The sequence below is a fragment of the Ovis canadensis genome, chromosome 21 (assembly GCF_042477335.2).
Source record: "Ovis canadensis isolate MfBH-ARS-UI-01 breed Bighorn chromosome 21, ARS-UI_OviCan_v2, whole genome shotgun sequence".
In the NCBI taxonomy this organism is placed as follows: Eukaryota; Metazoa; Chordata; class Mammalia; order Artiodactyla; family Bovidae; genus Ovis; species Ovis canadensis.
In genome coordinates, this window is record NC_091265.1 from 22981829 (window position 1) to 22994095 (window position 12267).

At 41.5% G+C, this 12267-nt stretch overlaps 1 protein-coding gene and 1 long non-coding RNA gene across 2 annotated transcripts in view; one reads left to right on the plus strand and one right to left on the minus strand.

Annotated features, from left to right (window-relative positions):
• The window catches only part of LOC138426357 (uncharacterized), an 87280-nt gene extending 83705 nt beyond the window's left edge, over window positions 1-3575 (minus strand). The window contains exons 1-2 of the long non-coding RNA XR_011251562.1: window positions 3354-3575; window positions 2160-2327 (exon numbers count right to left, since the gene is read on the minus strand). This is a non-coding gene — a long non-coding RNA (uncharacterized lncRNA). The remainder of the gene's footprint in view (window positions 1-2159; window positions 2328-3353) is intronic.
• Window positions 1-5102, plus strand: part of GRM5 (glutamate metabotropic receptor 5) — a 786169-nt gene extending 781067 nt beyond the window's left edge. The window contains exon 16 of the mRNA XM_069564782.1: window positions 3367-5102. Coding sequence (XP_069420883.1) covers window positions 3367-4201 — 835 coding nt within the window. The 3' untranslated portion in view covers window positions 4202-5102. The remainder of the gene's footprint in view (window positions 1-3366) is intronic.
• Window positions 5103-12267: the final 7165 nt, after the last annotated feature.

Here is a 12267-nt window from a genome sequence, read left to right on the forward strand (position 1 = left end):
TGGAGAAAAAAAAAATACCCCATGACCCAAGAAAGGCAATGAAGTGTTCAGGTAGGGACTCCATGTCTCCGGTGTCTCCTGTGTCCATTTCCAGTTATTTAGATTGCCTGGTGCGCTCTCTCCTGTGTGACCACAGGCTCCTTCACTGTGAGCAAAGACGTGGCCAGGAAAGGTGGCAGTCCCTTGTGCAGGTGGCCTGGTGTCTGGCCAATCCTGGCGGCCATGCCAACCATCTCGCTGATCAGTTTGCACTGTTCACTGAACCTGTGGTGAGCAAGGCGCAAGCTAAGAGGCTGGAAGAAAACGCCAGGGGCCCTAAGAACTGCAGAATACGCAGGAGCCCTAAAGAATACGTTTATTCTCTGGGGCCCGGCACCGCGGCTGTGGCAGCGACAGACATGCTCTATTCTCTCCTGGTTGACCCAGTGGACACAGCCCTTCCACAGCCTCACCAGCCTAACGTAGCCATAGCACAGCCCTAACACCACCCCAAGGGCTTTTTAAGGTGGAGCTTATATATACCTTGGGGCTTCCCTGGTGGCTCAGACGGTAAAGAGTCTACCTACAATGCAGGAGACCTGGGTTCAATCCCTGGGTCAGGAAGATCCCCTGGAGGAGGAAATGGCAACCCACTCCAGAATTCTTGCCTGGAAAATCCCATGGACGGAGGAGCCTGGTGGGCTACAGTCCATGGGGTTGCAAAGAGTCGGACACGACTTCACTTTCACTTTCTATATTCCTACCCAACAAAAGCAGCCTGTGGGCAAGCGAGTGCCTCCGGAGGCACATGCACAGTGCCCTAAGTGAGCTCAGCTGTTACATAACCATTATTTACAAAATGTAGTGAGAGGGTGGGGCGAGAGAGCCTGACCATCCCATCTTGGCTAATTTGCTCTTTCCCGACACTCGTTGGGACCGTTTCCTTCTCACACATTCACCCAAAGGTTTTTCAACCCGCTCTCCTGGCTTGGACCCCAGCTACCTGGCATTCTGGTGACTGTCACTGTTAGGGTTATGTTCCATCAAAACCTCTGTGTGCTGGGGGCGAGAGCTTCCCTAGGGTGAAGCTTGGTAGAGTGAATCCAGTTACCCTTCTAGCTTCTAGCCTGTGCTTTGCAGCAAAAGTGGCCTCAGCTACCCAAAAGACTTTGTTTCTTATCCTGCCAGCAGGAGAGAAACGGGGGTGAAACGGGGTTGCTGGGAACCGTGTTCCCAATCAAATCCCATACATCGTTTGGCCCATTTCTCCTGTGCCATGTTCCAGAAGTTAGTGGACACTTGGGAAAAGGAAAAGTGATGCACTGAAGACATAGAGGGTGGCAGGTCAGGTTAATGCAAAAATGTAAAAAAAAAAAAAAACCAACAAAAAAAAAACAAACAAACCAACCAACCTGAAACTCCCTAGAAAGTTTATAGGTTAGCAGGGTCCCTTCTGTTACTGGGGATGCATAAAACCTCAATAGCTGGAAATAATGTCCACTGGGGCAGGGTTGGGGCGGGGATATCTCATATTCCAGAATTTTGAAGGGCACCAAGTGGCAAAATACAGGGTAGATTAAATGGACTGGGATTTCAGTGGAAAGAGGAAAAATAGGAAGGCCACACAGTGGAAAGGGACAGATGAAGACATGGGAAGCAGTGTGGCAAAGAGGCAGGAAGTATGCTTGTCATAGGGGCTGTAAAAACAGTGGTCTGTTATCAAGGGAGTGGTCGTCTCAAGCAAGACAGGCTATCAAAGTTGCAGTAGGCAGTCCCAAGGCAGGTGGGCTCCAAACAGAATTCGGTCCCTTGCCTGGCAAAGGCCGGCCAGTCTGCCAGCCAGGAGGTCAGGGGAACAACAGGAACCCAGAGAAAAAGGATACCTTCTTGTTAAGAGTTTCTTAGTCTGTGAAACACCGACTGCACAATCACTTTAGGGAAGCAAAGTGCTTGTCAAATACGTGGATCCATGGAACCCAATCTAGACAATCAGAGTCTCTGGGGTCCCGGGTATAGGACAAGTACCACAGGCGAGTCCTATATGCTATCAAGTTTAAAAGCTACCAGCTGAGATAATCAAATTGGGTGGCTAAAGCCTTTGTTTAGAGACTACCTAGGGCTTTCTCTTGGTCCACAGCACCTAGAACAGAACTGTCTGGGCATAACAGACCCCTACTTACAGAGCTCTCACATTCCTTACTGGGGGTAAATCACATCAGGATCTCTCCATATCACCTCCCTGAAGGCCAGGCCACATCCACTGAACGTAGGTGAACTTCCTCATAGTCTGCGTTCCGAGAGGCAGCTGTCTCATTTTTTTAGACGGAAGGAGGGTACAGGCGGTCTGTCTGTAAGTCCGAAGCATCAACTCATTAGAGGCTTTCTTCACCAGAGCTGATTTCAGTTTCCAAAGGGGAGACCAGAAAGGACTACTTGGGAAAGAAAGGCAGGAGAAAGGCTCCAAGAAACCATGTCAATCAGGCGCTACTCATCAAGACCCTAACTTGAACGTAGTGTGCCAGGTGCCAAGGGCAATAATACTGCAATGCTCCCTGGCAGAATTGTTATTCACTTTTAGGCCTAAAAATAAATGTGTGAGGAAAGTTTCTAGGAGGTAAAAAAGTTCTAATTATAAATCAGTGTATGTGTTCACTGAATTTGTATTTTCCACCCCATAAGTCAGACTAAGTAAAATCGTGTTCCACATCAGGAGTTCTTACAGTAAACCCTAGTTAAATGCACCAACCACTGGCCTGCAGAATAAAAACTGAATTGGAACCACTATCTCCTTCCTGGTGACCCCCGACTCCTACCTCTACGGTCCCTTCTGATGATCAAGTTAAGGGGTGCTCCTAGTTCTAACGTTTCCTGTCAGAGGCTCCCAACGTTAGGAAGCTCCTGCTGTGTACTGGGCATATCTACATACAACCACAATACCGCAAGCCCTTGCTTCTAGGTTTGCAACTTCACCCACTGCCCCACTCCCGGGTGGGCGGAACTGACATTATTGTTTAGTCTCTAAGTCTTCTTGGATGGTTTTTCCGAGCTGGTGGTCTGCAGCCCGCCAGGTTCCTCGGTCCATGGGATTTCCGGGGCAAGAATACTGGAGTGGGTTGCCATTTCCTCCTCCAGGGCTCCCATGAACAACCCCTTTAAGCTTCCTAGTATCCCCTTAGACATCCTTTCGCGGTTATGATGAACGGAAGGCCAGAGACGAGAGACGAGAGAGCTGCCTTGAACTCAAAGGCAGCAAAAAACCCGCTCCCAGATCTCCTCCCCTGGTGTCCTTGGATGCCTCCTGTCCCCAGTCCGAGCCCTCCAGCCCCCCAGCCCCCCCACCAGCACGGAGGAGCGCGCAGTCACCTCTCGTCTACCTTCTCTCCGCAGCTCCAACGGCAAGTCGGTGACCTGGGCGCAGAACGAGAAGAGCAGCCGCGGGCAGCACCTGTGGCAGAGGCTGTCGGTGCACATCAACAAGAAGGAGAACCCCAACCAGACGGCCGTCATCAAGCCCTTCCCCAAGAGCACGGAGGGCCGCGGCGCGGGGGGCGCGGGCGGCTGCGGGCCCGAGCCCCCGGACGCCGGCCCCAAGGCGCGCCCCGCCGCGGCCGAGGCCGAGGAGCACCGCGCGGTGCCGCGCGCGCCGTCGCCCATCAGCACGCTGAGCCGACCAGCGGGCGGCCTCCCCGACGACGAGGACGCGCGCTCGCTGCGCTCGGAGCCCGCCGCGCGCAGCAGCTCGTCGCAGGGCTCGCTGCTGGAGCAGATCAGCAGCGTGGTGACCCGCTTTACGGCCAACATCAGCGAGCTCAACTCCATGATGCTGGCCTCCCCGGGGACGCCCGGCGCGGGCGCGGCGCTCTGCTCGGCCTACCTGATCCCCACGGAGATGCAGCTGCCCGCCGCCGTGATGACCACGTTCGCCGAGATCCAGCCGCCGCCCGCCGCCGAGGGCCCGGGCGGCGCGGCCTCGCCGGCGGAGGGCGCCGCCCGGGAGCCTTCCCCCTCGGCGGCGGCGGCCGGGCCCGAGGCTGCGGGCGGCAAGGCGGACCTGGAGGAGCTGGTGGCGCTCACGCCGCCGTCCCCCTTCAGGGACTCAGTGGACTCGGGGAGCACCACCCCCAACTCGCCGGTGTCCGAGTCAGCCCTGTGTATCCCATCGTCTCCCAAGTACGACACGCTTATCATCAGAGATTACACCCAGAGCTCCTCGTCCTTGTGAATGTCCTTGGAAACCACGCCGGGGTCCCCCCCGCCCCAAGAAGCCGAGACCCTCCGGTGTCCCCACAGACAGCAAGGACAGGCCTGGGCGCCTGCTTAAGACCCCGAGGTGGAAGACATCGCGTACACCCGCAGTGGAAACGAGATCAACAGTGCTATCTACCATCCACCGACGAAGACACCAACCACAAACCTTTCGGCAGATTTTCTTCTAGTGGCCTTAGAAAACATGGGCTTTAAGAAACACCGCTTCTACTTTTGAGGGCTCACGAGGAGTTTGTTGAACCAGTTACATCCCAAGTGCTTTGCTCTAGGGAAGCAAGGAGTGTGAAACAGCAAAACGGAGGGTTGAAAGGCATACTTAATAAGCAACTGTAAAAAAAAAATTTTTTTTTGTTTGTTTACTTTAATTCTTTTCCCAGAAGATTCTTTGATTCACCAAACATGAATGTACATTTTCTAACAAACTCAAAATCTGGGACCAAAACATCAACCTTTCTCTTCCTCTTTTTTTTTTTTTTTTCCTTTTTTCCTTTAAAGACCTTGGAAAGCAGACATGGGCCCAGTATTTGCTGAGGCGTTGATATGAGTGTGTCCCATGGGCAACACGCAACTGTGTGATGAGGGCCGCGCTGATGTATGTAGGGCTTTTACCAGACACTTTCCAATTTGGTTGTGACCTCCTCTTCCAAAAGCCTGCATCCTGGATTCCACCTAGTTATTTCAGTTCACCTCCATTAACCAAGAAAACCAGTGGAAGATTTCTTGACTATTTCACCATGTTGCCAATCAATACTGGAGTAGCAAAAAATATTTTCTGGAATACTGTTTTGTAATTCCCTCACTGGGGTGCCGTTGTGTAGCTGGAAATTCTTTCTAATAATAATAATTCTTGAGCTCCAGCTTGGCTATCTCTTTCATGAAATGTGGCCACTCATTATGAATGCATTGCCAGCTAAAATATTTAAAATATGCATTTGGGCTTCTTCATTCCTTTCTTTTGAGAACCTGATGCACAAAGAACTCCTCTGTTCTTTTCAAGTCCCACCACTGGAAGAATGGTCTGTAGACCCAATGAAGACACTGTCGTGATTGGAGGGACTGTTCAAAAAATTAACACGATCTTAATACACTGGAGACTTTAAACTGTCAAGTCGGCTTAGCATAGATTTAGCTATGCCAGTGAGCAGTGATTTTAACTTTTCTTGGCTGCTTAAACAGGGCAGCTATGAACTATGACACATGTAGATTTTTCAAAGCAATACAGAAAACTAAAACAGAGGAACCTTAACAGATACAAACCACACAATCTTTCTTAGCCATTCCAAAAAGAGGCAAAGCAATTATTAATATTTTCCTTTTTAAAATAATTATGAATATAATTTTGTGCACTTCATACTGTCACTTTTTAAAAACTGCAGAAAAGAGATTTAGAGTTATAATAGACATATCTGTGCTTTGATAGGCTCCTATAGATAGAATTCAGCTCAAGACCTGCATCCACTGTCATCTCTTTCTTCCTCCCATTACAGCTATCCTCAGGTGCCAAATGTTTTTGATTTTTAAATAAGGATAGTAATAAAAGGAGGAGGTATCCTATAAATTTAAAGTCCAGTTGACCCAGCCTTATACTAAAGATAGCCTTATGAGAAAGATTTGCTGTAAGGCAGAAGTATATTTTTAGCAGAGAGAAAAATAAAAACCTTTTTCCTTTTGCTCAATATCCTTATTTGCTATTTTTTATTTCACATCTACTTAAAAGAAGGGATTGAGAAATGAAAATATATCTATTACCATAATTTATCATTCTCTACTTTGAAACATTATAATACACCATTTTACCTTTCCTGATAACTATTCTCATATTAAATTATATTAAATTAAATCTCCCAATATAAAACATTAAAAGCTAACATTATTTTACTAAAATAGTAATTTTTTAAAAATCAAACCTCCCGTACAAATTTGAAAATAGCATCGTTGGAGCCCCTTGATCCCAAATATTATGAGACTCTTGAAACAGTCAATCTAGCTAAGTTTTGTGGTTTCATTGAAAGCAAATGTCTGCCTCTACTTGAAAAACAAATGTAAATATTTTGAAGTAAATACTAATATCCCTGGATTCTCATCAAAAGGGTGGCATTCACCTGGGGGTTCCTGTCTTGATTTCTTAGGCATGGAAACCTTCCTAAGTATGCTCTAAGTTTTTAAATTTGTTTCAAAGAACCGTTATGTTGGTTTCCACTGTATTCTCAAATACAAGTTTCACTGTGTTGACCAACAGGAAAACATTTTTAAAACTTTCTCCATGATCAAATTCCTTTTCTATTTTTTTAGTAACATATTTCCTTTAAAAGTATACTACCACATGAGAAAATTCATTAGAAATTAAAATTTAATGTGAATAAATTGCCATCATATAATTCTATGTGAATTAATAGTCAACATAAGAAAAATAATTTATCTAATTAGAGGAGAACAAGAGGTATTTTTCTGTGTATTTATATAACCCTTTGCCACTTCATTCAGTACATTGTATAATATATAATATTATTGGTAATGCATTCTTGGGATCTTTTCTTTTGGAATGATGCTAACTCTGTCTCTTTGCCAATTCTAATACCAGGTTCCAAGTTAAATCTACAGTACAAAAGAGAACTGAATATTCATTCTAGGGCTAGGATATGAACTTCACAATTCATTTGAATACCTATTTTCACTGAATTTCCTAGAAAACAATCTGTTCCTGGTGCCCAGTGATAATTCAGGTGGGACCAGCATGACTCAAGGGAAGGGGAAAGTACAATGAAATGCTGAATTTCAGAAAACCGACCCTAAAGGACAGTTTGGTCCCAGGATTAAAAAGAGAAGACCTGGTTCAATCAAGTTGTACGGACTATCTGAGCAGTCCACCCATTCTCTATCGTGGGAAGCGGTGGGGACCGCCTGAGAAGACCGTGTCTGCACCGCGAAGAAGCAGAACCACCTCTCTGGGTTAGGGGTTGGGGAACAGAAAGGGAGTGTGGAAAGGAGAACCATGTGAGATTTGACTGAAGCAAAGAGAAAAAAGCAGACCCCTGAATGTGCTAATCCTTGTTAGTAACAGTCTTTCCCAAGTTTCTGCTGTTACCAGCATGTGATCAGAAAGACTAGGAACTATTTCTGACTGTCAATGAATTGTATAATTCTGTGCAATTCTGTGACTTCCAAACCAGGAATAAAACTCTTAAAAAAAAAAAAAAATTCCTGTTCTAGTCTCCCAGCAAAATGTACATGTTTCGGAGACTTCAAAGGTTATTACCTGAGTTCACATTTAGCCACAGCTTATTAATAACCCTCAAGCTGTCAGAATCTCTATAGTTACCATTTACAATTTTATACTGTGAAAAATATACAGATCAGTGAAAACCGTAAAGATAAGTTGGAATTCACTTTAAAGAGGGCCTGAAGCCTGAGAGATGCTCTACTATCTGTTGAAGAATGCGGCATGTATAAACTAGTTGGCTGAATTTCACTGATCTTCCCAATGTGAACAAATATACTATGTATATTGTGTGTATTTCTAGAATTCAATGGCAGCTGCTGGTGGTGTTGTAATTAGAAATCTATATAGAATATAGATGTTTTAGAGAGATGGTGCCAATCCTAAAAGATTTGTGTGGGCTACAAGTGCTTGTACTTACTTTTTTCTGCACTTTAACTGATTTGGTTTTAAGATGGTGTGTGTGTATGTTTTTCTTTTATTTTTTTCTGTTGTTGCAGCTTGTGCTATTAAAATGATAGAGAATGTTAAATTATTTTGATGTGAATTGCAAATGATTTTTTCATAAAGTTTAACATTTCTATCAGCATTGTTTTGCTTTGTACTTGTATAAATGTGTTTTATTTTAGTACTTTAAAATATACTTGCCTGTTTCTCAGTTGTCTAAATCATGTTAGAGCTGGTATTTGTGAAGTCAGTTACTTTTTGAAAAATATTAAAAAAGAAACTATGATATGACTTCAAGATTCTTCCCCTTAAATGTTTAGATTGTTGTCTTAATAGTGTTTTCTGTGACTCAAAGAGCCATACTATTAATTCACCTTAAATTCTGAACAGTCTGCACATTCGAGTTATGGGGTTTACAAAGCAGCCTGTGGACAATAGAGTAAAACGTAAATGTAAACTAAGCGCAAAACAACCAGAGATGCTGTCCCCAAAGGCACCTGCAAATACCTTTCAAGACATAAATAAATACTTATATTAAAACAAAGAAGCATGTAGGGAATAAAAGTCTTGTGTGTCTCTGAAAATACCAATTCAAATTATAGGTGTAGTTCCACAGTTATCTGTGTTGATAGAAGTAACATCACAAAAATAATGTAGATTATGTGTGTGTATACATACATATATGTGTCTGCATATGTATGCAGACTTACACACATCATCATAGATATTTTACTTTTGAATCTATCTATATAGTTTTGTATGTGTATGCTTATGTGTGTATGTATGGGCATATCTATATAATTTTTCTGAAAAAATTACTTATTAAACCACTTTTTACTTTGATAGATTCTTAAGCAAATTTACACTCCCTGAACACAAATTAGCTAAAACCTAAAAGCATAATGCAGACTAGATAAATGATGTATGGAAAAGAAAGACAATGTAAATTTTTAAAATATATCTGCTTTCTACTCCCCTGTATTATTTGTACACATTTAATATGTATATACACATTTATTCTTATACATGTATAAGTTGATACAAACTATGTCTGAACTTACAAAAGAAAACCTTTTTTGGTCAGACTCTCTAATTCAGTCTCTTCTAAGTAATCCAAATGGGCAAATGTTTATGTGAACTTAAGGTTAATATGAAATACTTGGACTACATACAGAAAATTATCTCCTAAAGATCAAGAGACTTTTGTAAGACTCCCTAGAATCACAGGAGGTCAGATAAAACCAGATGACGCAGTAGAAACAGCATTAAATAGAATTAAAAGTCACTCTCTATTGCCCTGTCCCATATGATATTGGATGAATAACCTTGACATCACTGTAACTCAGTTCATTTTTATTTAAATGTAGACATGAGTAAAAATAACCTGTGAGATTTATTTCATTTCTAGCATTCCTGGTATGTGGTAAATGCTTAATTGGTGATAGCTATCAATGGAAATATAGTGTTTTTTATACAGTGTCAATATCCAGCAGGCAACTTAGATATATTAAGTCCAATATTACTTGCGGAGTGATAACAAATTCTTGTCCAACATAAGGCTTATGGGGGAAAGCCTATGGAGGTTGGAACTGTCCATCTAGGATGACTTAGTAAATTGATCTTAAGGACCACAGAAAGAACATTTTTCTTCTGTTATAGTCTATGCTGAATGCTAGCCAGTTTGGAGATATAGAATGTAAATGATCAGTTTGTAAAAATTAACAGTTCTCAAACATTTACTTTTTTATGGTAGCTAGCTAGATAGGTAGGTGCGTGCTAAGTCACTTCATTCATGCCCAGCTCATTGTGATTCTATGGACCTCAGCCTGCCAGGCTCTTCTGTCCATGGGATTCTCCAGGCAAGAATACTAAAGTGAGTTGCCATGCCCTCCTCCAGGGAATCTTCCTGATCGAGGGTTCGAACTGGTGTCTCCCACTGCTCCTCCTCTGCAGGCGGATTCTTTACTGCTGAGCCACTAGGGAAGCCCCAGATAGGTAGGTAAATAAGATTACATTAATGAAATTGTCCCCTTAAAACCACAGTAACTTCATTTTTTTTCTCAAAGTATTTTGAAATATGAAATCTGTTACTACATTATTTTTTAAGAATAATTTCAATAGATAAGTTTTAAGAAGAGAACTTTAGACTTAGTTTCCTGGCCACGTTTAGACACCTAAACAAAAAGTATTACAGGAAAATTTAGCTGAACCTCCACAAGAATAACTATTTTAAATTAGCTTTAACTCCAGACCAAACACATTTATTTTCGTCATGACATGTCAGTCTTTTTGTATGAATGTTTATACAAATATATGGTATATAGACCAGACACATTTGGTTTATTTATATATAACTTGTATTTTGTCTCATTGACATAAAGCGAAGCCTTATGTAACTAGCATGCTTCTGTAACAGGATAGATGTTATATAATAAATTTATGAATTATATGTCCATGAAAATTATAATTTAATATATAAATTGGCTTTTCTGAATTGCTAAGTGGTACTAGGTTTTAGAGTTTTAAATGTTTGTAAATCATAATAACTCCAAGTTTAATGGCTGCTTTTACCTCAGAATTTGCCACTCTTCTTTAAATATGCTAATACGCATTAACCTTGGAAGTATTTTTACTTTTATTTTTTTATGAGTAATCTCCTCAGAGTAGAACTTCATAGAATGAATTTCAAAAATGCTATGATATAAAATTTACAATTTGTAAACAACTTTTTCTTTCAATCTTGAAAATTAATTGCAATTTCCATGATGCTCTCTTAAGGATTTCAGAGCAGAAAACATAGAGTCTGTCATTACTTTCAGAGCCATTCTACTGAATCATGGAATGCCTTTCTTCATTTTATTATCCACTTTCCTCCTGTCTTCTGATTTCTCAGAGCTCTACCAGCACCTTAACTTACTCCCAGCAGTCAAACAGAAGATTTTCTTTTTCTTTTTCAATCAACATATGGGATGGTTTCCTTAACTCTGCCAGCCTCAGATGAAGCTATACATGAAATAGCAGCAGTAGTAGGTGTTAACTAGCCCGTGAACCGTATTCGAAGAGCAGTAAAAGCCTACGGGAGTATTATCCAGAACTTATTCTGGAAACTCTTATCACATGCTTTCCAATTTACCTAAGTAATCAAAATTACATGGCCACATCTAACACACGTACCATACTGATGTGATCCTACTCCAGCATGTTCAAAGCCATGATTTCCACCTCTCACTTCCCTGTATGCTGGGGTACTGTCTGTCATGCACTTTTTCTCTCCAAAGAGCTCAAGTCATATCACTAGTCCTACTACATTCACCCCGCTCTTCAAGGAGGCATGAAAACCTCTAAATGTATACAGAGAGAAAAGGACTTATTCTGGGGTTGCAAATACCCACTCAAGTAATCCACGACAATCAGCAAAAAAATCAGGGGACTATCCTGACTAGTTCTATTCAGTCAGGATGAGAGCAAGAATACTTTCTTATACTTTGCATAGTAACAAAAACCCCCAAATTTAATTTTAAGAAATAAGAGAAGGCTGAGATACAACCATTTCTAACTGATAAAGTGGTGGTCAGGAATATGAGAAAAATGCAAGTAAGAATGACTAGGCTAATATATAGATTAAAAGTCTGAATAAATTAAAGGAAACCGAGAGGCCCTAAGAAAGAATAATACAGCTGTGTTACTCAGTGATGCTATTTGCTAAAGCAACACCATCAGTTAACCTGGCTCTGGTAGATGCAAAACACTGAGAAAGGTAAGTGCAAAATAAACGAAAGTAGGTACAGGGATATTGATGTCTGGCAAGAAGTAACACAAATTAAAATTTATTAAAATGGCCAATTTTAAACTGGTAAACAACATATACTCAGAGTATAGAATAAGCATGAACCAATATGTGCTTTAAAATATGGCTTTAAGACATACAAAGTAAAGATTAATAGAAACATACACACATACATACAAATTCCACAGTCACAAAGAACCTCTTTGGTATACCTAAAACACAAATACATCAAGAAGTCAAAAAAATAAAATTTAAAGGAATCAAGTAATAAAACAATGAATAATCAAATTTATTTAGAGCTTTATACCTATTAAACAGAGAATAGACATTGTTTTCATGAATGTTTCATGAAACATTCATAAACATTAAGCTTGAATTTGACCACAAAAAAGACCTTAATACATTCCAAAAAGCAAAAATCATATAGACTACATTTACTGACTAAAAGTCATAAAATTTTGATTTTTTTTTTAAATGATACCCTCCCCCCAAAAAAAAAACTTGGGATCTCTCTTCCAAGAGCAGTTTTGGTTACAGAGGAAAACTTAACTAAAAGTATATCTTACATAGA